General features: G+C 40.6%; 1 protein-coding gene across 3 annotated transcripts in view; it reads left to right on the top strand.

The window, feature by feature from the left end:
- The window catches only part of ATXN7L1 (ataxin 7 like 1), a 746759-nt gene extending 722194 nt beyond the window's left edge, over nucleotides 1–24565 (top strand). For all 3 annotated transcript variants that reach the window (XM_053716561.1, XM_053716562.1, XM_053716563.1), the window contains one exon: nucleotides 22201–24565. In XM_053716561.1, coding sequence (XP_053572536.1) covers nucleotides 22201–22242 — 42 coding nt within the window. In that variant the 3' untranslated portion in view covers nucleotides 22243–24565. The remainder of the gene's footprint in view (nucleotides 1–22200) is intronic.
- Nucleotides 24566–27060: the final 2495 nt, after the last annotated feature.

The raw sequence follows: 27060 nt of genomic DNA, 5'->3' as shown, positions 1-27060 counted from the left end.
CGTGGAAAAGAGTTCTCTATCCCCACTCACAAGAGTCTCCTTCCTAGGGACTCTTATAGATTCTGTAGAGATGAAAATTTACCTGACGGAGTCCAGGTTATCAAAACTTCTAAATGCTTGCCGTGTCCTTCATTCCATTCCAGTGGCTCAGTGCATGGAAGTAATCGGCTTAATGGTAGCGGCAATGGACATAGTGCCATTTGCGCGCCTGCATCTCAGACCGCTGTAATTATGCATGCTAAGTCAGTGGAATGGGGATTACTCAGATTTGTCCCCTCTACTAAATCTGGATCAAGAGACCAGAGATTCTCTTCTCTGGTGGCTATCTCGGGTCCATCTGTCCAAGGGTATGTCTTTTCGCAGGCCAGATTGGACAATTGTAACAACAGATGCCAGCCTTCTAGGTTGGGGTGCAGTCTGGAACTCCCTGAAGGCTCAGGGATCGTGGACTCAGGAGGAGAAACTCCTCCCAATAAATATTCTGGAGTTAAGAGCAATATTCAATGCTCTTCTAGCTTGGCCTCAGTTAGCAACCCTGAGGTTCATCAGATTTCAGTCAGACAACATCACGACTGTGGCTTACATCAACCATCAAGGGGGAACCAGGAGTTCCCTAGCGATGTTAGAAGTCTCAAAGATAATTCGCTGGGCAGAGTCTCACTCTTGCCACCTGTCAGCGATCCACATCCCAGGCGTAGAGAACTGGGAGGCGGATTTTCTAAGTCGTCAGACTTTTCATCCGGGGGAGTGGGAGCTCCATCCGGAGGTGTTTGCTCAACTGGTCCATCGTTGGGGCAAACCAGAACTGGATCTCATGGCGTCTCGCCAGAACGCCAAGCTTCCTTGTTACGGATCCAGGTCCAGGGACCCGGGAGCGACGCTGATAGATGTTCTTCAACCTGGCTTATGTGTTTTCACCGTTTCCTCTGCTCCCTCGACTGATTGCCAAAATCAAACAGGAGAGAGCATCAGTGATTCTGATAGCGCCTGCGTGGCCACGCAGGACCTGGTATGCAGACCTAGTGGATATGTCATCTCTTCCACCATGGACTCTGCCTCTGAGGCAGGACCTTCTAATACAAGGTCCTTTCAATCATCCAAATCTAATTTCTCTGAGACTGACTGCATGGAGATTGAACGCTTGATTCTATCAAGGCGTGGCTTCTCCGAGTCAGTCATTGATACCTTAATACAGGCACGAAAGCCTGTCACCAGGAAAATCTACCATAAGATATGGCGTAAATATCTTTATTGGTGTGAATCCAAGAGTTACTCATGGAGTAAGGTTAGGATTCCTAGGATATTGTCCTTTCTCCAAGAGGGTTTGGACAAAGGCTTATCAGCTAGTTCTTTAAAAGGACAGATCTCTGCTCTGTCTATTCTTTTGCTCAAGCGTCTGGCAGAGGTTCCAGACGTCCAGGCATTTTGTCAGGCTTTGGTTAGGATTAAGCCTGTGTTTAAAACTGTTGCTCCCCCGTGTAGCTTAAACTTGGTTCTTAAAGTTCTTCAGGGAGTTCCGTTTGAACCCCTTCATTCCATTGATATTAAACTTTTATCTTGGAAAGTTCAGTTTTTGATGGCTATTTCCTCGGCTCGAAGAGTCTCTGAGTTATCTGCCTTACAATGTGATTCTCCTTATCTGATTTTTCATTCAGACAAGGTAGTTCTGCGTACCAAACCTGGGTTTTTACCTAAGGTGGTTTCTAACAGGAATATCAATCAAGAGATTGTTGTTCCATCATTGTGTCCTAATCCTTCTTCAAAGAAGGAACGTCTTTTGCATAATCTGGACGTAGTCCTGGCCTTGAAGTTTTACTTACAGGCTACAAAAGATTTTAGTCAAACATCTGCCCTGTTTGTCGTTTACTCTGGACAGAGGAGAAGTCAAAAAGCTTCGGCAACCTCTCTCTCCTTTTGGCTTCGGATCATAATACGCTTAGCCTATGAGACTGCTGGACAGCAGCCCCCTGAAAGGATTACAGCTCATTCTATTAGAGCTGTGGCTTCCACCTGGGCCTTTAAAAATGAGGCCTCTGTTGAACAGATTTGCAAGGCTGCGACTTGGTCTTCGCTTCACACCTTTTCAAAATTTTACAAATTTGATACTTTTGCTTCTTCGGAGGCTGTTTTTGGGAGAAAGGTTCTACAGGCAGTGGTTCCTTCCGTTTAAGTTCCTGCCTTGTCCCTCCCATCATCCGTGTACTTTAGCTTTGGTATTGGTATCCCACAAGTAATGGATGATCCGTGGACTGGATACACTTAACAAGAGAAAACATAATTTATGCTTACCTGATAAATTTATTTCTCTTGTAGTGTATCCAGTCCACGGCCCGCCCTGTCCTTTTAAGGCAGGTCTAAATTTTAATTAAATTACAGTCACCACTGCACCCTATGGTTTCTCCTTTCTCGTCTTGTTTCGGTCGAATGACTGGATACGGCAGTGAGGGGAGGAGCTATATAGCAGCTCTGCTGTGGGTGATCCTCTTGCAACTTCCTGTTGGGAAGGAGAATATCCCACAAGTAATGGATGATCCGTGGACTGGATACACTACAAGAGAAATAAATTTATCAGGTAAGCATAAATTATGTTTTTCGTTCCTTTCGCAATTTCAGGAACGGCCCCGCTTCATCCTCTCAGGCTGCAAAGCAAGAGGGTAAAGCTTCACAGCCCAAGGCAAACTGGAAACCTTACCAGGGCTGGAATAAGGGTAAACAGGCCAAAAAGCCTGCAGCTGCCACCAAGACAGCATGAAGGGGTAGCCCCCGATCCGGGACCGGATCTAGTAGGGGGCAGACTCTCTCTCTTCGCTCAGGCCTGGGCAAGAGATGTACACGATCCTTGGACATTAGAGATTGTAGCCCAGGGATACCTTCTAGAATTCAAGGACTCTCCTCCAAGGGGAAGGTTCCACATTTCTCATCTGTCTACAGATCAGACAAAGAAAGAGGCGTTTTTACGCTGTGTAGAAGATCTACATACAATGGGAGTGATCCACCCAGTTCCAATTGCAGAACAAGGACTGGGGTTTTACTCAAACCTGTTTGTGGTTCCCAAAAAAAGAAGGAACTTTCAGACCAATCCTGGATCTCAAAATTCTAAAAATTTCCTCAGAGTCCCATCATTCAAGATGGAGACCATTCGGACAATCTTACCAATGATCCAGGAGGGTCAATATATGACTACCGTGGATCTAAAGGATGCGTATCTGCACATTCCTATCCACAAAGATCATCACCAGTTTCTCAGGTTCGCCTTTCTGGACAAGCATTTTCAGTTTGTGGCTCTTCCTTTCGGGTTGGCCACTGCTCCCAGAATTTTCACAAAGGTGCTAGGGTCCCACCTGGCGGTTCTAAGACCGCGGGGCATAGCAGTGGCGCCTTACCTAGACGACATCTTAATTCAGGCGTCAACTTTCCAAAGAACCAAGTCTCACACGGAGATTGTATTGGCCTTTCTGAGGTCTCACAGGTGGAAGGTGAACATCAAAAAGAGTTCTCTCTCCCCCCTCATAAGAGTTCCATTCCTAGGAACCCTGGTAGACTCGGTAGAAATGAAAATATTTCTGACGGAGGTCAGAAAGCTAAAACTCTTAACTACTTGCCGAGCTCTTTATTCCATTCCTCAGCCATCTGTGGCTCGGTGCATGGAGACAATCGGACTAATGGTTGCGGCAATGGACATAGTCCCTTTTGCTCGGATACACCTCAGACCACTGCAACTATGCATGCTCAAACAGTGGAATGGGGATTATGCAGATTTGTCTCCTCAAATTCAGTTGGACCAGGAGACCAGAGATTCTCTTCTCTGGTGGTTGTCTCAGGATCACCTGTCTCAAGTAATATGTTTCCGCAGGCCAGAGTGGATCATCTTAACGACCGACGCCAGTCTGTTAGGCTGGGGTGCCGTCTGGGACTCCCTGAAAGCTCAGGGCTTATGGTCTCGGAAAGAAACTCTTCTCCCGATAAACATTCTGGAACTGAGGGCGATATTCAACGCTCTTCAGGCATGGCCTCAACTAGCGGCGGCCAATTTCATCAGATTTCAGTCGGACATCGCGACTGTAGCTTACGTCAATCATCAGGGAGAACAAAGAGTTCCCTAGCGATGACGGAAGTAACCAAAATAATCAGGTGGGCGGAGGATCACTCCTGCCATCTCTCAGCAATTCACATCCCAGGAGTAGACAACTGGGAGGCGGATTTTCTAAGTCGTCAGACTTTTCACCCGGGGGAGTGGGAACTCCACCCGGAGGTATTTGCCCAGCTTACTCAGCTATGGGGCACCCCAGAGTTGGATCTGATGGCGTCCCGTCAGAACACCAAACTTCCTCTCTATGGGTCCAGGTCCCGGGATCCTAAGGCGGTATTGATAGATGCTCTAGCAGCGCCTTGGTCCTTCAATCTGGCTTATGTTTTTCCACCGTTTCCTCTCCTCCCGCGTCTGGTTGCCAGAATCAAGCAGGAGAAGGCTTCGGTGATTCTGATAGCGCCTGCGTGGCCACGCAGGATTTGGTATGCAGGTCTAGTGGACATGTCATCTGTCCCACCATGGACACTGCCAATGAGGCAGGATCTTCTAATACAGGGTCCGTTCAAGCATCCAAATTTAGTTTCTCTACTTCTGACTGCTTGGAGATTGAACGCTTAATTCTATCAAATCGTGGGTTCTCTGAGTCAGTTATAGATACTTTGATTCAGGCTAGAAAGCCTGTCACCAGGAAAATCTACCATAAGATATGGCGGAAATATCTTTGTTGGTGTGAATCCAAGGGTTACTCATGGAGTAAGATTAGGATTCCCAGGATATTGCCCTTTCTCCAAGAAGGACTGGAGAAAGGATTGTCAGCTAGTTCCTTAAATCTGCTTTGTCTATCCTGTTACACAGGCGTCTGGCAGAGGTACCAGACGTTCAAGCATTTGCTCAGGCTTTAGTCAGAATCAAGCCTGTCTATAAACCTGTGGCTCCGCCATGGAGTTTGAATCTAGTTCTTTCAGTTCTTCAAGGGGTTCCGTTTGAACCTTTACATTCCATAGACATTAAGTTGTTATCTTGGAAAGTTTTATTTTTGATAGCTATCTCTTCTGCTCGAAGAGTTTCAGAATTATCTGCCTTACAGTGCGATTCACCTTACCTGGTGTTCCACGCAGATAAGGTAGTTTTGCGTACCAAGCCTGGTTTTCTTCCTAAAGTTGTTTCTAACAAGAATATTAACCAGGAAATAGTTGTTCCTTCTCTGTGTCCTAATCCATCTTCGAAGAAGGAACGTCTATTACACAATCTTGATGTAGTTCAGAGTAGTAGTACAGAGTTCACATTATTGCCTCTGTGGCTTAAGGACCTCAAAATGCTATGTGAATACATTTTGATATACGCTGTGATTGAGTCCGGTTTGTACCTTTGAGAGATGCAATTATATTAAACAGTTGGGAGAATATATTTAAAACAATCCTGCTTGAAAACAATTGGATCTGGTGCAAGCTGTTGCTTAGTCACTCCTGTTCCTCAGCAGTGCTCGCTGAAAGATGACTTAAATGTGTTAGTGATAGAAGTGTACCTTTATTTTGGCACAGAGGAGTGGGTTAAACTAAGTCATATTTAATGGCGACAGAGGGAGAGACACAACCTAATGTCAGTTTACGGACTGCCTCTGTCTCACAGCAAGGACTAATACATTTCTATAGGTAACAAAATGACATGTTTATTTGCTTTAATTCATCCATAAGCCTCTTTTTTTAAAGACGATCTCTGGCTCTGAAATATTTTAAGATTCTTGTTTACCTATATCACTATATAAGAATATGTTAATTGTGTGACTTGCTATATTTAAGTGTTCATCAGACATCAGTTATTTTTCTCTATATTTTGTCTATAAAATTCATTAGCTTGGGTAGCAGTATTGTAAATATTATACTTTAGGAAAGGTGATAACATAGGTAACTATTTTTAGGTCTTGCTGCATGCGGCCAGGGCAGGGGGACAATTTTCTTGGTGCATAAGTTAATATTTCCTAGTCTGTCACCTGTTGGAATCTAAGAGTCAAAATGATGTTTAGTATTATTATCTTTATTCTGTAAGCTCGGCCTTATATGGTATATACATAGTATGTTTTTTGACCCATTAGAGTGTCATTTCTTTTAATACACATACACCTAGATTACGAGTTTTGCGTTAGAGGCTATGTGGTGCTAACGAGCAGTTTTCCCTCACCGCTCACCTGCAGCGCTGGTATTACAGGTTTTCAGAAACCCGTCGTTAAAAGACAAGAAGTGAGCGTTGAGCAAAATTTTGCTCATTACCGCTCTCCAATACCAGCGCTGCTTAAGTCAACGGTGAGCTGGTCGTACGTGCTCGTGCACGATTTCCCCATAGGAATCAACGGGGAGAGCCAGCTGAAAAAAAGTCTAACACCTGCAAAAAAGCAGCATAAAACTCAGTAACGCAGCCCCATTGATTCCTATTGGAAAATAAAAGTTATGTCTACACCCTAACATGAACCCTGAGTCTAAACACCCCTAATCTTACACTTATTAACCCTTAATCTGCCGCCCCTGACACCGCCGAAACCTGCATTATATTTATTAACCCCTAATCTGCCGCTCCGGACACCACTGCCACCTACATTATAGTTCTGAACCCCTAATCTGCCGCCACCTACATTATATTTATGAACCCCTAATCTGCTGCCCCCCAACATCGCCGACACCTACATTATATTTATTAACCCCTAATCTGCCACCTCCAATGTCGCCGCAACCTACCTACACTTTTTAACCTCTAATCTGCCGCCCCCAACGTCGCCACCACTATAATAAACATATTAACCCCTAAACTGCTGCACTCCCACCTCGCAAACATTAGATAAGTATTATTAACCTCTAATCTGCCGTTCCTAACATCGCCGCCACTATATTAAAGTTATTAACCCCTAAACTTAAGTCTAACCCTAAACCTAACACCCACTAACTTAAATATAATTTAAATAAATCTAAATAAATATTTTGATCATTAACTACATTATTCCTATTTAAAACTAAATACTTACCTATAAAATAAACCCAAAGATATCTACAATAGTTACATTGTAGCTAGCTTAGGGTTTATTTTTATTTTACAGGCAAGTTTGTATTTACTTTAACTAGGTACAAGTTATTAAATAGGTATTAACTATTTAATAACTACCTAGCTAAAATAAATACAAATTTACCTGTAAAATAAAACCTAACACTACACTACAATTAAAGAAATTAACTACATTAAATACAATTACCTAAATTAAATTAGCTAAAGTACAAAAAAAAAACACTAAATTACAGAAAATAATAAACAAATTACAGATATTTAAACTAATTACACCTAATCTAAAAGATTAAAATAAAAAAATAAAAACTAGCCTAAATTAAACTACCAATAGCCCTTAAAAGGGCCTTTTGCGGGGCATTGCCCCAAAGTAATTAGCTCTTTTACCTGTAAAAAAAAAAAAAATACAAACAACCCCCCCAACAGTAAAACCCACCACCCACACAACCAACCTCCCCCAAATAAAATACTATCTAAAAAAAAACTAAGCTCCCCATTGCCCTGAAAAGAGCATTTGGAGGGGGCATTGCCCTTAAAAGGGCAGTTAACTATTTTGCCGACCAAACCCTAACCTAAAAATAAAACCCACCCAATACACCCTTAAAAAAACCTAACACTAACCCCCTGAAGATCGACTTACCGGGAGACGTCTTCATCCAAGCCGGGCCGAAGTCCTCAATGAAGCCGGGAGAAGTCTTCATCCAAGCCGGGCGAAGTGGTCCTCCAGACGGCATCTTCTATCTTCATCCATCCGGCGCGGAGCGGGTCCATCTTCAAGACATCCGACGCGGAGCATCCTCTTCATCCGGAGTCTTCTTACTGAATGAAGGTACCGTTAAGTGACGTCATCCAAGATGACGTCCCTTAGATTCGATTGGCTGATAGAATTCTATTAGATTAGGGGTTAATAATATTTAACTAATGTTTGCGAGGCGGGAGTGCAGCGTTTTAGGGGTTAATATGTTTATTATAGTGGCAGCGACGTTGGGGACGGCAGATTAGGGGTTAAAAAGTGTAGGTAGAATGCGGCGACTTTGGGGACGGCAGATTAGGGGTTAATAAATATAATGTAGGTGTCGGCGATGTTGGGGGCAGCAGATTAGGGGTTCATAAATATAATGTAGGTGGCGGCGGTGTCCGGAGCAGCAGATTAGGGGGTTAAAAATTTGATTATAGTGTTTGCGATGCAGGAGGGCCTCGGTTTAGGGGTTAATAGGTCGTTTATGGGTGTTAGTGTACTTTTTAGCACTTTAGTTATGAGTTTTATGTTACGGCGTTGTACCATAAAACTCTTAACTACTGACTTTTAAATGTATTAGGACTCTTGACAGGGTAGGGTGTACCGCTCACTTTTTGGCCTCCCAGGACAGACTCGTAATACCGGCGCTATGCAAGTCCCATCGAAAAAAGACTTTACGACGTTTACGTAAGTCGTTTTGCTGTAAGGCCAAAGAAGTGTGCGGTGCCCCTAAACCTGCAGGACTCGTAATACCAGCAGGCGTAAAAAAAAGCAGCGTAGGACCTCTTAATGCTGCTTTTTTTACCCTAACACACAACTCGTAATCTAGCCGATAGCTTCTAATCAAGATGTGTCAGCAGCACTGATTATAAAAATATTATAGTGGTGTTACTTAATGGGATATTAAACCAACATTTTTTCTTTTGAGATTTAAATAGAGCATGCAATTTTAAGCAACTTTTTAATTTACTCCTATTATCAATTTTTCTTTGTTCTCTTTGTATGCTTTGCTGAATGAGCAGCAATGCACTACTGGTTGCTGACTAAACACATGGGTGAGCCAATGACAATCAGTATATATATGCAGCCACCAATCAGCAGCTAGAACCTAAGTTCTTTGCTGCTCCTGAGCTTTCCTAGATAAACCTTTGAGCAAACGATGGAAGCAAATGAAATAATAGAAGTAAATTGGAAAGTTGTTTAAAATTGTATTTTCTGTCTGAATCATTAAATAATTTGAAGAGTCCACAGCTGCATTCCTGACCATCAAGAGGAGGCAAAGACACCCCAGCCATAGGCTTAAATACCTCCCCCACTTCCTCATAAGCCCAGTCATTCTTTGCCTTTCGTCACAGGAGGTTGGCAGAGAAGTGTTAGAAGATTTCAGAGTAGTCTCTTATGGAGGGTAGTACTTTTCGAGATGGGACTGGAGTTTTAAGTAGTCCTGTCAGCCTCTCAGTGAGAGCATGGATGAAAGTTAGAGTCCGGAGATGCAGGGAGAGTCTTTCTGCGAAACCATCCTGACTCATTAACAGCTCCATAGGCAATCAGCGTTGACGAGTTTCGCTGCCTGCTTTCTTCACTAAAGTTAGCGCTGCGGAATCTGTTGGCGCTCTACAAATAACCGATAATAATAAGTCAGTGTCAGAAGTGATGCTACTATCTGTCACACTTGAAGGGCCGTGTTCCTGTTCCACGGCGTAGATTCTGGTAAGATGGTTTCATATTTGTCGTTTTCATCCAGTGAGGTGCGTACCCTACATTCTTATATCTCTAGACATGCAGTTTTCCCGTAGCATTGCTGATCATCCATCTGGAGGGGGCCTTTTTTCACCAGACGTTACTGCACAGTTCAGACGGCAGTGTCTGCGGCCTTTAAAGGGACAGTATACTGTAAAATAGTTTTTCCCTTAATGTGTTTACAATTGCTTTTTTTACCAACTGCAGAGTAAAAAATGTATGAAAATTACATTTTTAAGGCTTATTTGTGTATATTAAAGCTCTGATTTTTTGTTTTGAAGCCACAACCTAATAAAATGGGTTGAGCTTGTAGATATAATCAGATGTCATTACTATATCACATTGTGTTCATATAACTGCTTCTTTATCTTATATCTGTCCTTAAAACAATCACCAGTACTTTGAGAGAACAATGGAAAATCAACATTGTATTACCTTATCTCTGCTATATCGCACTGGGAGTGAAATTTCTTCTGCTGGCTGTGTTTACAAAGCTTATCTATAGCTGGTACGCGCGGCCACAAACTTTCAGAATAGGTGGGGATACCACATGCTAAATTAACAATTTCAAATGCCAATATAAGGGTAAAGGAGCTACTTGTAAAAAATGTAATACACTCCAGCAGGTAAAGTGGATCATTGGGAACAAATTAAAGGGGAGAACATTTTTGAGTAAACTGTCCCTTTAATGCTTTACCTCGCCCTGATAAGCTCAAGCAATAGGTTAGATATTGCACTCCTTCGTAGAGTACATCAGATAATTTATTGGATTTAACTGAGGGTTATCCGAGGATGAAGTTCTTTCTGAGACTTCAGAGTATGAACATTCTGGGTCGGAGTCTGCTGCCTCTAAACCTCCGGCTGCGGAGGAACCAGACTTTAGTTTAGGAATTTATGCTTTCTTCTAAAGGAAGTTTTTGGCGAATTCAGAGGTTCCAGAGGCCAACTTGCCTGATGAACCTTTAATTCCTAAATTGGATAGAGTTTAAGGACAGGGTGGTACCTTATCCTTCCCTGCTCCTGTTAGATAGCGAATATTATTAAGAATGAATGGGACAGGATTGGATTAATTTTCCCTCTCTTCTCCCTTTAACAAATTGTCCCCGGTCCTGGACTCTCAATGGAGTTGTGAGGTTCCATCCCTAAATGGGATGGCGTTATCTTCACCCTTGCTAAACGTACTACTATCCCACTTGAGGATAATTCTTCGTTTGAAGATCCCATGGATAAAAGATGGAAACTCTGTTAAGAAAAATGTTTCAACATACAGGATATTTGTTTCAACCAGCGGCGGCTGTTGCCGCGGTTACTGGAGGAACTACCTTCTCGTGTAAATCGTTATAGGATTTGATCGAGTGGAGGATCCCCTCGACGCTACTCAGAAAAGATTTACGGCCTTGAGGGTTGTGGTTTTTTTTTTGTTTGTTTTTTAAATATCGACTTTATTGCCAAATTGTGAAATACAAAACTGGAAGTCGCAGCTTCCTGAAACAATGGTCGACATAATTTTACAGATTAAACAGTAAATAATAGAGAAGCATACTACTAGTGTTCAGTCGGTATATTTACGATTAATGATGCAATTACATCGCTTATGCTTGTAAAGGAGAAAGGGAAGTAGAAAAAGAGTGAAGGGGAGGAAATAAAAAGAATAAGTATGCTGCCAAAAAGTTTGGGTTTACCGGAACTGACAAGTCTATAAAAGTTATTAATAAATTAATTAAGCCTTGAAAGGTTATGTCTCATCTGCTAGGGCTCAAATATAATAGGGTTCTTTTCATCATGTCCCATCTAGCTCAGAAGCTGGGAATCATTATTTCTTAAGGTATTGTTCCCACAAGTTAGACATTTCCGTGTACGTGTCCATTTTGAGATTTTTAAGATAGTAATACTCTTCTATATTAAGTAATTCTGTAACTAAACCTCAAGTATGGACTCCATGTCTCCAATTATAGATCTCCAAAAAATTTGAATTGAATTGCACCACCACCACATGTGCGCTAGGTTGCCAAAGCCGTGTCCACATCTCCAGCAACGTTGAGATTTGTTACTGTATAGGCGGTTTAATTTGACTGGGGAAAGATACCATCTATGTAGGAGTTTTAGATTTATCTCCTGCATGGAGAGGGAAATCGAAGATTTAGTCACGTTTTGAAATATTATGGCACTAGTTTGTGGTAGTATTACTTTTCCGAGTTCTTCTTCCCACCTTTCAACAAAAGGGGGCAAATGACCTGGAAGGGTTTGTGTTAAAATTTTGTAGATTGTTGAGAGGGTATGGGATATAGGAGTACTTACACATAAAAGTTCAAAATTTGTCAGGGGTCTTACCATGTTCTTGAATTGTTTGTGGTGTGTTATAAAATGATGGACGCGAGTGTAATGAAACCAGTTTCGAAAAAAGGTATATCCCTTATCTATTATGGCAGATTGGGAGAGGATTTTTTCATTTGATGAGATAAAGTGTATGGGAATGTCTCTATAGAAAGAATGTGGGGCTGCCTCTAAGCGATAAGGTCCAAGTGTGAATTGGTCGTTATCAATAATGGATGTTAGGGGAGAGGGTCTCGAGGAAACAAACGGGTGTGTTGCTAATATTGTGTTCCATATTTGATATGTTTCTTCTATAAGTTGAGAACTAAGTCCAGCATTTGGTGTCAATTGGGACGGGTTCCAACAAGGCCTACTTAGATGTGGTGTGCCAGACATGGTGTGTTCTATTTGGACCCATCTTTTGTGATCGAAGTGAACACACCAGTCGACAATTCTCTACAGGAATATAGCTTGATGATACCTAGTTATGTTAGGTACTCCCAGGCCACCTTAGATTTTAGGAGTCTGCATAATATGTTTATTGATCCTGGGAGGGTGTCTACGCCAGACATAGTCGCTAAAAGCTTTCTGAATGGCGGGTATGTAATTTTTAGGGATTGGTATCGGTAAGGCCTGCATTATATATAGAAGCCTGGGGAAAATATTCATTTTCAGAACATTGATTCTGCCAAGCCATGAAATCTTTTTAGAAAGCCAGGAAGATAGGTTTCTTATGATAGTCTTTTGGATGGGAAGGTAATTTAGTTTGAAGGTATTTTCTACTGAGGGGGTTAGCTCTATACCTAGGTAGTGTAGGGAGTGAGGACACCAAGTAAAAGGAGTTTTAGTTCTGGCTAGAGTCTTGGGATCCAGGTTAATGTTTAGAACTTCCGATTTCGATGTGTTAATGGAGAAATTTGATAGTGCTTAGAATTTTTTAAATTCATGTAATAAGGGGGGTATGGATGTTTCCGGATTCGTAATAGTGAATAAGATATCGTCTGCGAACAGCAAGATGGTGTAGGTAAAATGTGTGCCAATTTGAATTCCACTGATCGAAGGGTTCTGTCTAATTTTAGTGGCCAGGGATTCTATAAAGCAAGCAAAAAGGAGGGGGGAAAGAGGGCACCCTTGCCGTGTGCCGTTTCGTATGACAAAGGGGTCAGATAATGTGCCATTTATCAGTAATTTAGCATTGGGGTGAGTGTATAAAGCAAATATTCTGTTTAGTAATTTGGGGCCGAATCCCAAAGATTGTAGAGTAGCTTTTAGGAAGTCCCAGCCAACACGGTCAAAGGCCTTTTTTGCGTCAATAGATAACAATAGTCCAGGTATATCTTTATCTTGTATATATTGGATAAGGTTAAGGGCCTTGACCGTGTTGTCTTTTGCCTCTCGTTTTGGGACGAAACCCACCTGATCTTGGTGTATGATATCTGGGTGGACCATGTTCAATCTGTTGGCAAGGACCTTCGCATATATTTTTAAGTCAGTGTTTATTAAGGAAATCGGGCGGTAATGAGAGGGATGGTCTAAAGACTTTTTAGGCTTGGGGATGAGGATGATATGGGCTTCTAGGGAGTTGGGGGAAAATTGTTGTACTTCATCAATGTGGTTAAAAACTTAGTGATATGTGGGAGCAATTCCTCCTGTAGTGTCTTATAGTATTGGTTACTAAAACCTTCTGGGCCGGGTGATTTACCTGTTGGGAGGTCCTTAATCACTGATTGTATTTCTGTAACTGATATGGGTACTTCTAATTGTGTTCTTTGGTCAGTTGTGAGATGTGGCATATTAAGTGATGTTAGGTAATTATCTATATCTTTTGACCTATTTTCTGAGGAGAGTGGATCCTTATTGGGGTCTGATTGTAGGTTGTATAAATTTTGGAAATAATTTAAGAAGGTGTTGGAGATGGATTGTGTTGAACGATGTGTTTTATTGTGTTTATCAGTGATACATAGTATAAAAGTTTTGTGCTTCTTGATTTTTAGGTATCTCGCCAGGGATCTACCAGGTTTGTTTTGACCTTCATAATTCTTTTGTTGGAGTCAGAGTGCCTGTCTTTTATGTTCTTTGTTTAAGTGTGATGCTAATTTAGCCTTCTCGGATTTAATGTGTAGTAATAGGTTGTGGTCAGTTGGGTTTTGTTTATGTTGGTTTTCTAGGGATTCTATGGTGGAAATTAGATCCGCTACAAGCTTGCGTCTCTGTTTGGTAATGGATGCTTTAATAGCAATAAGTTCATCACGCATTTATGGGCTTCCCAAACTAATGTGGGAGAGGACTCTTCTGTGTTATTGAAAGTAAAAAATTCCGATAAGGATTTGGTGATTTGTTGTAGGATAATAGGGTCTGTTAAAAGTTGATCATCCAATTTCCAGATGTAATCATGTATAGGTTTGGAGGGCCATCGGAGAGTTCCTATGACCGATGCGTGATCTGACCATGTTATGGGGGTGATGTGGGAAGAAGTAAACAGTGAGAGACCTGTGACGTCAGTGAAAATATAATCTATTCTGAAATATTGTTTGTGTGGGTAGGAGTAAAAAGTGTAGTCTTCCTTTACTGGATGAAGTGTTCTCCATAGATCTATTGCGGTAAGTTTTTTCAGTGAAACTGGTCTTCCATATAGTAAGCCCACTACAATAAGGTATCTGCCTAATTTATCCCGTAAGATATTTATTTCTTGGAAGGGTATGTTTTTTCCTGATCAAGATACCCACCCCATTTTTCTTTGAATTTGCGTGTGATGCGAAGAAACAGGCCAAATTTAGTGTTAAATGTGGTCGGTTCTCTTCCTTTACGGAAGTGAGATTCTTGGAGAAATATTAGATCTGATTTGTGACTATTAAAGTCCCTTATTGCTTGAGATCTTTTTGCAGGTATGTTCAGATCTTGAGCATTAATAGATTGAATATTAAGTGAGTTAGAGGGTAGTTTGTCAGCCATTGTAATTTGTCTTACCTCTAATAGGGCTTTTATATTCAATGATATCAAGGCTATGAGATATTGAGCTACTAACCTTGTCAATTACCGGTAGTAACAGCATGAGAGCACAGTAAAGAAAAGATAAAGAAGAAATAAGGAGATACATAAACAGTTTGAGCATAACCATTTTTGTAGGGTCTTTTTGGTGAGGGAGCGATTCCCCCTCAGCGGCCCATCAATGAAACAAATAACTATAATTATTTAACGTTAGCCCCCTAATTAATATTATATTTTGATCTCCATTTGCTATATAGAGCTATACAGATGGGGGAATATTATTTTCTCTGACTCAACTACATTGAAAATAGGTCATAGCATTTAAGCATTTTGCATACCTGGAGGGATAAAGAGCGTGACAGCAAATATAACAACATTATTTGTCTTAATCTATGAAGGTAAACATTTACAACTAAACAATACGAACAAGTAGAATCTAAATAAACATTTTAGAGTCCTAGAATTATGGTATTCTGGATTTGTCTAGAATTGTTAACTAAGTGAGAGTCTCACGTCTAGTCCAGAATTTCTCAGCAAACAAAATTACTGGGTTTACTTATTAAACAGTGTTACAATCAGGTATGTAAACAGTTATATACGACCTGTTATTGATCCCTGAGTAGTAGGCAAGGATTAACACCTCTTTTCAGTCCAGAAACAAGTGTTTATTTGGAGGGAGTCGCCTTTGGACGTCTTCTAGATACTTTGATCCATGTCGAGTTTTGCTGTATAGAAGAGTGGGGTTGTCCATTGTTTGCTTCTGTTGTGTCTTGAGCTGCTGGGTTGTCGAAAATAAGATTGAGACTTTTGGATAAAGTGTATCTTTGTAGTTGATAATTTTACCATCCTTATGTTCCATTAGGCTGAATGGAAAACCCCAACGGTACTTAATGTTGTGTTCTTGTAGAGTGGAGGTAATAAAGCGAAGGGATCTTCTTTCAATTGTTGCAGGGCATAGGTCCTGGAATATTTGGATGTTATGGCCTTGGTGTGTTATTGATCTTTGACTTCTTGCCTGCTTCCATATGATTTCCTTCTGGTGGTAGCTAACAAATTTCATAATAACATCCCTAGGCGGGTTAGGTGGGGAGGTTTTAGGCCTGAGTGCTCGGTGAGCTCGTTCAAATGAAGCATCATTTAAATCAAGAGAAGGTTCCAATTGCTTAAACAGCTGCAACAGATAGTCCAGTAGGTTATCTTGGGTAACTTCTTCTGGTATTCCGCGGATCCGTAGATTGCTACGACAGCCGCGGTTGTCGAGATCTTCAACCTTCAGTTGTAAGGCATGAACAATGGCGTCCTGGCAATTTATATGTTGCGTGTTGTCACTTACCACAGATTCTAAGTGCTCTTGGCCCTCTTCAATGTATTCTATTCTTGAGTTCATGTCACTCATAAAGACTTCTTAAAGAGGAAATTTCACTTCTTAAAGAGGAAAATTAATTTTTAATGAAAGATTTCAAATCGGCTATATCACTTTTTGAAGGAAGAGATGCTATAGTCTGTTGAATCTGTGACAGTTTGTCTTGAGGAAGCGAGGGAAAATCCTCAGGAGTATTAAGCTGCATTATTTGGCTTTGTGAGAGTGAGTCTATTTTACAAGGATTGTCTCTTGTTCTAGGTTTGAAGAAAGAGTTAACCGGTGTTTTATTGATGTTTGATGAAGCTCTGTTAGATCTAGCTGAGCTCCTTGTTGCCATGTGATAATGAGTAGATAGTAGGGATAGTAAAGCCAGAGATTGCCTGCTGTGGGAGGATTACAATCTGGAGAGCCTATTTCTAAAGCATGAGAGTAATATGTATTAGTGTAATCCTCAAAAGGTCTCCAGGGTCTTATAATACAAGAGTCTTATTTGCAATTTCCCCCAGCTTAAGCGTATATGATGAGGGTAAATCCCCAGTTGAATAGGTTGTAGGAGCTATGAAACTTTAGTTTTCCATGTATCTGCGGTACATCTTTATTTGTAAAGGCATTTGATATCCCCTTTTACATATAACCTGCGTTATCAAAACGCTTCTTTCCAATGCCTTTTACTCATTTCCAATGTATGGAAGATAGTGTTGTGTGCACTGTTTAGTGAAAAGGATCGTAATGTCCCATGTGAGCTTTTTGTAATGTGTCCCCGGATTTAGTGCGATGCGGTGCAAGGAGCAGGCTGATTAGTCTTACCCTCAGGCAGATGTGGGTCGTAGTCGGATCACAGTTGGACTGTGACCCGATTTCCAGAGGAGTCTGTATGAGGCAGCCGAGTAGTTGATGCTGCGTAGTTAGGGCATGGTTTGCGGTCAATATGGCGCCGTACGGGCGCTCAGTATCTTTGAAGCAAATTTCTTGTGTCCTTTGCACTCTTCTTACATATCTAGGAGCCGTGGGAGGTTAGGAGGCCATCCGGATAGTTTTTGGTCAGAAATGATCAGTAATCCTGTGCATAATGGGCCGCTGAGCAGGGAAAGGCTACGGAGCTAAGTCACAGTGCAACCATGAACCTGCACGGCCACGCCTCTACGGCCTTGAGGGTTGTTATTTCTTTTATCTGTGCTGCTACTATGCAGTTTATTCGTTTGAATGCTGTGGCATCAGCTTTTTCTATTCAGGCCCGTCGAGCTCTGGCTGAAGTCATGGTCTGCGGATATGTCTCCTAAGTCTAGACTTCTTCCCTCCCTTTAAGGGAATGATTTTGTCTGGTCCAGGCCTGTATTTAAATTATCTCCACGGTCACAGGGGGGCAAGGGTGCCCTCCTACCGCAAGAGTATATGAACTAATCTAAGGGACGATTTTCGTTCTGATAAAGCCCATGTCAGCAGTCCTCCGCTAAGCCAGAGCAAACCAAGAGCTCTTGGAAGCCGGCTCTGTCCTAGAATAAATCCAAGCAGGGCATGAATGGGCAGTCCCCAGTCCTCTTCTGGATCGCGCTTGGTTATTATTATTATCAGGTATTTGTAGAGCGCCAACAGATTGGTCCTGGAGGTCAAACCTCAGGGTTACAAGATAGGTTTTAAGTCTTAGCCACCCAAGGGCAGATTCCTCCTGTCTTTCTGACCAGAAAGGAGGGAAGCCTTTCTGAAGTGTGTACAGGATCTCTCCTCTAGGAGTTATTGTCCCGGTGCCTATCGCAGTGAGAGGTTTGGGATCGTGGTCCCTAAGAATGGGGAACTTTCCGTCCGATTCTGGACCTGAAGTGCTTAAGCAGGTTTTTAAGGCTTAAGCCTCGTTTAAGGAGACAATAAGGTCCATTCTTCCCCTCGTTTGAGAGGGGTAGTTCATGACCACGATAGATCTGAAGGATGCTCCCTTCTCGTACCAATCCTCAATGACCACTTCCAGTTCCTAAGGTTTGCATTCCTGGACCAGCACTTCCAGTTTATTGCCCTTCTGTTTGGTCTAGCTAAAGAATTTTTTCAAAGAGTGGACAATTCGGAATATCTCCTCTGTCTTCTTCGATCCTATGGATGGCAGATAAACTAGAGAGAGTTCTCTTGTATCAAGTACCAGGGTAGAATTCTCGGGTACTATAATAGTCTCCATAGACATGAGAATGTTTCTAACAGACCAGAGACGTTGCAAGCTAGCTTCAACATGTCTTGCCCTCCAGATCTCCATCTGTGGCTCGGTGTATGGAGGTGATTGGTCTCATGCTGTCCAGCTTGGACATCATTTCCTTTGCCAGGTTTCACTTTCCAACTGTTGCAATTGTGAATGCAGGAATAGTGGAACGGCAATCGTTCGGATCTGTCTCAACAGATTTCTCTGGACAACCAATCGGGAGAATCGCTCTCTTGGTGGTTTTGTCCAGATCACTTGTCCTGAAGGACATCCGTCTCAAGACTATCCTGGGTTATTGTGACTACGGTTGCGAGTCTGTCAGGAAAGGGATCCGTTTGGGGTGCCAGGAAGGCACAGGGCCTCTGGTCTCAGGAGATAAAGCTCCCTCCTGATCTCATTTTGGATCTTCGGGCAATATACAATGCTCTGAAGGCTTGGCCTCTGCTGGGTTCGTCCCAGTTAATCAGATTCCAATCAAACAATATATCCTCGGTGGCTTACATTAACCATCAGGGGGGGAACGAGAAGCTCCCTAGTTTTGATGGAAGTATCTCGGATTCTGGTGTGGAGGAGACCCGCATTTGTTCGCTGTCAGCAATCCACATTCCCGGGTGTGGACAACTGAGAAGCGGATTTCCTCAGCAGAGAGAAAGGTCTCTCCATCCCGAGTGTTTTGAGAGATTTGCAAGAGGAAGATCTCATAACATCTCAATACCAAGCTACCCAGATAGGGGTCGAGGTACAGGGATCCTCAGGCGGAGCTAACAAATGCATTAGAGGTGCCTTGGAGGTTCAAACTAATGTATCCTTTCCGACCGTTACCACTACTTCCTAGTGTAGTGGCTTGAGTCAAGCAGGCGTTAGTGATACTGACTGCTTCATCTTGGCCGCGAAGGATATGGTTTGCGGATCTAGTGGGGATGTCATCATCTCCTCAGTGGAAGTTACCTTGTCGCAGGGATCTGCTGACCAAGGTCTCTTTGTTCATCAATGTCTAGTTTCTCTGAGGCTGACTGCGTGGAGATTGAACGCTTAGTCCTAGCCGAGAGAGGGTTTTCTAAGAGTTGTTTTTACTCTCATTCAAGCTTGTATGCCCTGTCTGTGTTACTGCACAAGAGGTTTGCAGATCTTCCAGATATGCAGCCATTTGTTAAGGCTCTGCTGGGATCAGACCTGTGTTTAGATCTACGGCTCCTCCTTGGAGTTTAAATCTTGTCCTTAAAGGGACACTGAACCCAAATTTTTTCTTTTGTAATACAGAAAGAGCATGCAATTTTAAGCAACTTTCTAATTTACTCCTATTATCAATTTTTCTTCGTTCTCTTGCTATCATTATTTGAAAAAGAAGGCATCTAAGTTTTTTTTTTGGTTTTAGTACTCTGGACAGCACTTTTTTATTGGTGGATGAATTTATCCACCAATCAGCAAGGACAACCCAGGTTGTTCACCAAAAATGGGCCGGCATCTAAACTTACATTATTTCATTTCAAATAAAGATACCAAGAGAATGAAGAAAATTTGATAATAGGAGTAAATTCGAAATTTGCTTAAAATTTCATGCTCAATCTGAATCACGAAATAAAATTTTTGGGAACAGTGTCCCTTTAAGGTTTTACAACGGGCTCCGTTGGAGCCTATGCATGAAATAGACATTAAATTGTTGTCTTGGAAGGTTTCTTTCTACTGGCTATTGCTTCTGCGCGCAGAGTATCTGTGATTGCTGCCTTGCAATGCGTCCCTCCTTATCTGGCTTTTCATGCCGATAAGGCTGTTCTACGAACCAAGTTAGATTTTCTTCCTAAGGTTGGGTCATTTCGCAACATCTATCAAGAAATTGTGGTTCCTTTCTTATGTCCTAATCCTTTTTCGTCGAAGGAACATTTATAATGTATTTATGGATGTGGTTTGTGCCTTGAAGTTCTATCTTCGGGCCACAAAGAAATTTAGACAAACCTCTTTCTCTGTTCTCTTTTCCGGGAATCGTAGGTGTCAGAGGGCCTCTTCGACTTCCTTATCTTTTGGTCTAAGGAGTGTCATCCGTTTAGCATAGAAACGGCGGGACATAAGCCTCCTCTGAGGATTACGGCTCATTCTACGAGAGCAGTGGTTTCCTCTTGGGCCTTCAAAAATTAGGCCTCTATGGATCAGATTTGTAAGGCTGCTACCTGGTTCTCCTTACATACTTTTTCCAAAATTTTACAAGTTTGATGTTTTTGCTTCTTCTGAAGCAGCCTTCGGGAGAGAGGTTTTGCAGGCTGTGGTGCCCTCAGATTAGGGTCAGCCTCTCTTTTTTCCCTCCCGTTAGTATTCAGTGTACTCTAGAGCTTGGGTATATGTTTCCCACAAGTAAGGAATGCAACTGTGAAATTTTTTCTTCTGGCACCTTTTTCACCCTGATATTTCTCCTACTGTTCCTTATTCCCTCGGCAGAATGACTGGGGTTATGAGAAAGTGGTGGAGGTATTTAAGCATTTGGCTGGGGTGTCTGTGCCTCCTCCTGGTGGCCAGGTTCAGTATTTCCCACAAGTAAGGAATGCAGCTGTGGACTCTTCCCATACAGATGGAAATTAAATTATCAGGTAAGCATAATTTTATGTTTTCTGGGGTTTCATGTCCCTTTAATACTTAAGGCTGTGACACACTGCAAGCGATGCAGCGCGAGGCAGAGCAGCTGCTTTGTTTCGCATCGCTTATGAAGTTCAGATATTTCATCTCTGAGCGCTCAGCTACGCGACCTGACGCAGCAGAGTGCTCAGAGATGAAAAGGAAGGACACACTGAGTGTGCGCAGCCGCATCTACACGCTGCGCCCCGCTCCGCTTGCTGTGTGTCACAGCCTTTACTCACACTAAGAATCCTCTTTACTCACTTATTGAATAACTGTCAAATATCCTAGATCTGTAGTCTGTGCAATCTTTTATTATTATTATTTATTTTTACTATTAAGCTCCCCTCACCTTAAGTATGCTGGCGCTCTTTCTGTTGGCCTGTAATGAAAAGCCGTCAATTTAGATATTATACTGTTTATTTAGATATAAGTTAAAATTATTCAAATTTATATAACCATAGTTTGATACCCCGTTAATATTGTCTATATTTAGTCCAAAAAGATCCACTACAGGCCTCCTTCACATGCGGGGGACTTTTCCCACTCTAATTATATTGTATTGTATCATCCTGTTATCAGTATAACATACTAAAACTAAAAAGAGGTTTCTCATAAGAGGCTCAAAAGTAGCCTCCTTTATTTCAGCATACCCACCGCTATTCCAAATGCCTTATAGGTACAGGAGGTCCAAAAGTGGCCTCATGAGAAGTTGGGATGGTTTAGAATTTTGTTGGCATGCCAACCAGATACCATTGGAATCTTGGAATTGTACCTATAACCTTCAAATAATGAAAACTGTCATACTTTTTGTTTATTGCTATGTTGAGTAATGTGGAAATTTCTCAATGTTGTTGTTTTCCTCTTTGATGCATGTACAACATTGTAATGATTTCTTTGTTTTCCATATTGTCTGCATGCCTCAAGATAAATATTGTCTGCTGCCTCAAGATAAACCTCAATAAAAAAAAATATTACAAAGTATTGCACTGCCCCCACCTGGCTGGCAAACTTTTCTGTGGAGAGCTCTAGTGAAAAATGTGTATAAAAATTGGTTTATTTTAATAGCACAGCATATTATAGTTCATCTTCTACTTTCCTATGCTTCTGTTCATGTTATTCATTGTTTTGCATATATCTAATTCTTTGTTTTTCTTTTCTTTCTCTTTTCCCCCTCAATAAATGTAATACAGAAGACTTCGAACCGCACTGGCAGAATAAGAACGCTTCCATGACATTGGGAGAGAACCAGTTGATTACCTTTAATCTCAGCAGTCCTGCTCCGCAAGCTCTACATTGGCCCAGCCTAGAGACAATGCCATCTTATGTTAACACATGGGGGAAACACTTAAGTCTAAAGTTTACAGTACCAAATCAGGCGCTATTGCTTCGCTTTTTAGGGTTACTGGTGGTTGTTGCATTGCTTTTCTTTTGTAGAAATCAGTCTTTGGAGTCTTAAAGGTGATTTGGAAAAAGTCAGAATGTTGTGTGTTCATGCTAGTTCCCAAAGTAATCCGTTCCTCCATATCTGGAGATAAAATTCTTATTTTCAATTTAGTCGTCCACTTTAATTTTTAAACTCTTTTATTTAATTGTTTTTTTTATTATTATTATTAGCTTTGAATACCCCCTTCTTTTTTTATCTGTAAAGCACTTTCCAGGTTTAAAATGAGAATTGACAAACAAGCTGGTAAGCGGTGCGCTCTCTCTTCCCCATACACACACCGGTCGGCACACAGGAGAGTGGGGATGATGCCGGTATGCTGTGCTAAATGGCGAGGCATTCATCCAAAACGCCAAAAGTAATACACAAATGCAAAAGGTAGTTCCAAGCACTAGCCATAGGCGTTCGTATATAAAATCCAAAAATGTATTCCAACTTCATTAAAAACATAAGGCAAACAGCCATGAATACCGCATAGATATTCAGCATAGAAAGTGAAGCCGTGCTCCTAGGCATCTGCTGTGTACACATTATTCAGTCGGTGAGCTTAAAACTATCATTTAAATGGACGAGAGAGCCACACCATGCCAAAGAAAGGCATTTTGTTTCACTTTTATTAGACCGATGTGTATAGATAGACCCATTGTTTCTTCAAAATATTTTTAAACAGGAACTATTACGGTTATATATTTATTTTAAAATTATTGACTCAAAAGATATATATTATAATTATTGACTGAATGAAGCTTACAGCCATCTAATAATAGCATGACTGAAAACAATTATTATTTAAATTAAAACATATTGCACCAAAGGCAGATTAGAGTAACCAGTAAACCGCGCATTTGCTTAAATATTTTTGTGCACTTATCTGAGGAGAGAGAATAACATTATTATTATTAATATACCTCACATCCTGAACTGCCAATTTTATACTGTACCTACAATATCAGTGACCCAATAGGGCAGTGACGACTAATCTTGGTGCCACAGATGTTTTGAAACTACATTTCCCATGATGCTTAGGCACTTTGCAGTCTAGTTGATCATCAGGGGAAATGTAGTTCCAAAACATCAAAGGTGCCAAGGTCAGCAATCACTGCAATAGGGAATTCCACCAAACACACTGGCTTCCTACAATTTATTTTCCTTGTCACCTTTAATGCTACAATGACCCACTGAACTAATCAGCAAAATAAAGCTTTTGAGGACTACGAAAATAAATATTTGCTCAGATTAAAAAGGTCTTCAGTGATAGCCAAAAAAATGTTTAGACGAAAAGTGGAATGCGTCATGGGAAAACAATGTGCATTTATTCTAACGTGCAGTCTATAAGGTGTGTCTACAATGTCTGTCCATAACAGTGTTTCTTTTTGGACATTTCTTTATACAGGCCCAGAAGCCTTAATCATGATATCTCTTTAATGACTTCAGATATTATCTGTGTGGCTGTAGGAAATGCATTGTAACACGGGTGTAATCACTGCAACCAGAAGAGTTATCTGCAATAGTACCAGGAAAGGGTGACGAATGTGTTATACAGAGGGAATGAGCCACAAAATATCCGGATTATGTATTTTAGTTACAGCTCACTCCTCAGTATCCAGCTATGGCAATGACTAGATACACACGATCAATTACTGCAATATTTTATTCCCGCTCATGAGCAGTGACCTCCTCCAGAAGCAGACTCTGGGAAATGGCAGCAGTTACATTTTACCCTATTTTTTGCTTTACGAGCCTGAAATCATCACCTTATTGCATATCAGCATGAGTGAAAGTAGTTTGGGAGCGAGACTGGACAGTGTTAGTTAGGATTCTTCATGAACTGCATGGTCTTGTGGCCAGAGCCACCAAATTCAGGAAACAGAGGTTTTATAATGGTGGCTGCTGTGGCATCTCTTGAGTGAAATTATTATCTTTTGAAGGTACCACTATACTAATTCTTAAAATGTTCAGTTAAAATGCTGAACACCTGCTGCTAATACAAAAACAAGAAACATTTAAGAACTCTGCCTTTAAACATTGTGTGTGCATGTATGTCTGGGTATATATATATATATATATATATATATATATGTATGGGGGGGTACGTATGTATGCAAATGTGTATGTGTGTGTATATATATATATATATATATGTGTGTGTGTGTATGTGTGTGTATATATATATGTGTGTGTGTGTGTGTGTATGTGTGTGTATATATATATATATATATATGTGTGTGTGTGTGTGTGCATACATTTATGTGTGTGTATATATATATATATATATATGTGTGTATGTACGTATATATGCATATATTTGTGTGTGTGTATATATATATATATATATATATATACACACACACACACACAACTGTGTGTATGTTAGTATGTGTGTATATGACACTGACACTATTACTACACTTACAGAAAATACTATTTGATATTAGTTGCTGAATCGCACTCACCCTGTTTTTTGGGCTTTAAGCAAAATTTAAAGCACACGAAAGAGTTGTTGGCTAATTACTAGCTGGAACTTCTTGCAACAAATCAATGTAAGGATAGGAAAATATGCTTTGGATGACTGTGTCAAAATCTTTTGAAATCAAAATTTGCTGGATTTTAAGGCTTCTTTGGCAGAAAAGGGGTTGACAGTCTGACTTTATCAAGCATTTTAAGAAGGACTTAACAAAGTTCCCTTTTTTACAGCTAAAACTCATTATTTTTTATGATGAGTACCAGAAAATCAGTCCTGCCAAACACATTTCTTTCTATAGTGTTGAAAGTGCACTTACTATGCTGGCTTATTTACATTTTGAGAAACCTAGAACCTTCACGCAGACATATGCACATTGTTCATCTTTCGAGACTGCTTCATACTGTATCTGTAATATACAAAAGCAATTACAAAATCGAGCTAAGATTGTTCAGGGCAAAATAGATACTAAGGACTTTTTAGTTTTTGTGTTAATTTTGTAATAATTTATGTTTTACTGTTTTACAGAGATAATGGACTGAGATAGTTTCTGCTACATAATGAAACTTAGGAAAGTCAAAGCAATGTTTATATATTTTTTTTTAATATTCTGTTGTACATTTATTTGAATGGAAAAAATATGTACATATCTTGGTTATTTTTGCACAGTTTTATTTTTTTGTAAGAAACTTAGGATCTTAAGTGTTATTTATTTATTTTACTTTTTTTTGGCATTCTAAAATGGAGGTCTTTATTTAAAAATGCTCTTTCTTTGCTGCTCTACATTCCTTTGTTTCAATACTCCAGTAGTTTTCATCTCTTATATCCCCAAATAAACCATTGGGACTGGATTAATAGATTGGGCCCCCTTCCTTGCCATAGGATAACTGGAAATTGTATCGAATGCGTCTTTATACTTCCATAAGTCCCTGATGCCTATGTACATTAACAGATCAAAGTAGGGAGAATCGAATTACAGTACAGTATTTAAAGAGCCACTTTTAAGAAGATATTTTTCTTATTCGTTCAAAAGAGTTGATGTGGCCCTATGTGTATTTATGATTATTTCCCTTTAATCGCCTCATCTTTTTAGGAAGACAAATTGTGTTTTTGTTTTATTTTTGCAAACGGCACTTTTATTTTTAAGTAAGGCTTTGTTGAACAACTATCCAATTATACGCGTTAGGCCATGTGGCGCCCGCATACTACTTCATTTAAGAAAGTGTCTAGCTGTTGTCTTGAGCATTTATAATTTAAAAACAAGATTAGATGTGTGTGATTAAATCAAGACTTTTTAATTTTCTTTAGTTTGGGGGGGGAATACAAGGTGTTCAAATTTTGGCAGATGCCCACAAACCGATTTACAGATGATAGATTTACTTTCCAAATGAAAAACAAAATAAATTTGATAGCATATGAAATAGGATAGGACAAAGCACATCATTGCTACTAATATGAATGTCAGTAACTTTAACCACCAGAGGAGCCTGCAACATCATATACATGCAAACTGCCACTCCTAAATACATAATCATATTTACACTATGTTGATTCTCATAAACACCACCTCTCACTGGTCCCACTGCGCTCAAAATGCGTTTTCCCGTATATTGCTCCTGCATTAGCTCTGGGCTAGCTGCGAGGGTGCTTGTATCCAATCCCGAGAGATGTCTGAGATATGTACTATTTTACTTCCAGGCTATTGCCACCTCTTGATGATGACAATATCATCTTAAGTAAAGGGTGTTGCTCAAGAGGGTTGTAAACACATTATGTATTGCATTACCTGCCCCTCTTAGCAACCAAGGGGTTAATGTACATATTTATCATGTATTGTGTGAGATTTAAGCTAAAAGTAAAAGAATGGATGCAAAGATTGTCTTCTGTTATATGCCATTTATTATAATAGGTTAATATTTATTAAAAGGATTCTAAACCCACATTTTTTTCTTTCATGATTCAGATAGATCATGCAATTTTAAGCAACTTTCTAATTTACTCCTATTATCAATTTTTCTTTGTTCTCTTGCTATCTTTATTCGAAAATGCAGGAATCTAAGCTAAGGAGCCTGCCCGTTTTTGGTTCAGTACCCTGGGTAGCGCTTTCTGATTGGTGGCTACATTTAGCCACCAATTAGCAAGCGCAAC

Source organism: Bombina bombina, chromosome 6, assembly GCF_027579735.1.
Source record: "Bombina bombina isolate aBomBom1 chromosome 6, aBomBom1.pri, whole genome shotgun sequence".
NCBI classification, from domain to species: domain Eukaryota; kingdom Metazoa; phylum Chordata; class Amphibia; order Anura; family Bombinatoridae; genus Bombina; species Bombina bombina.
Note: the sequence above shows the minus strand (reverse complement) of the source record. Positions and strands in the feature narration are given on the sequence as shown.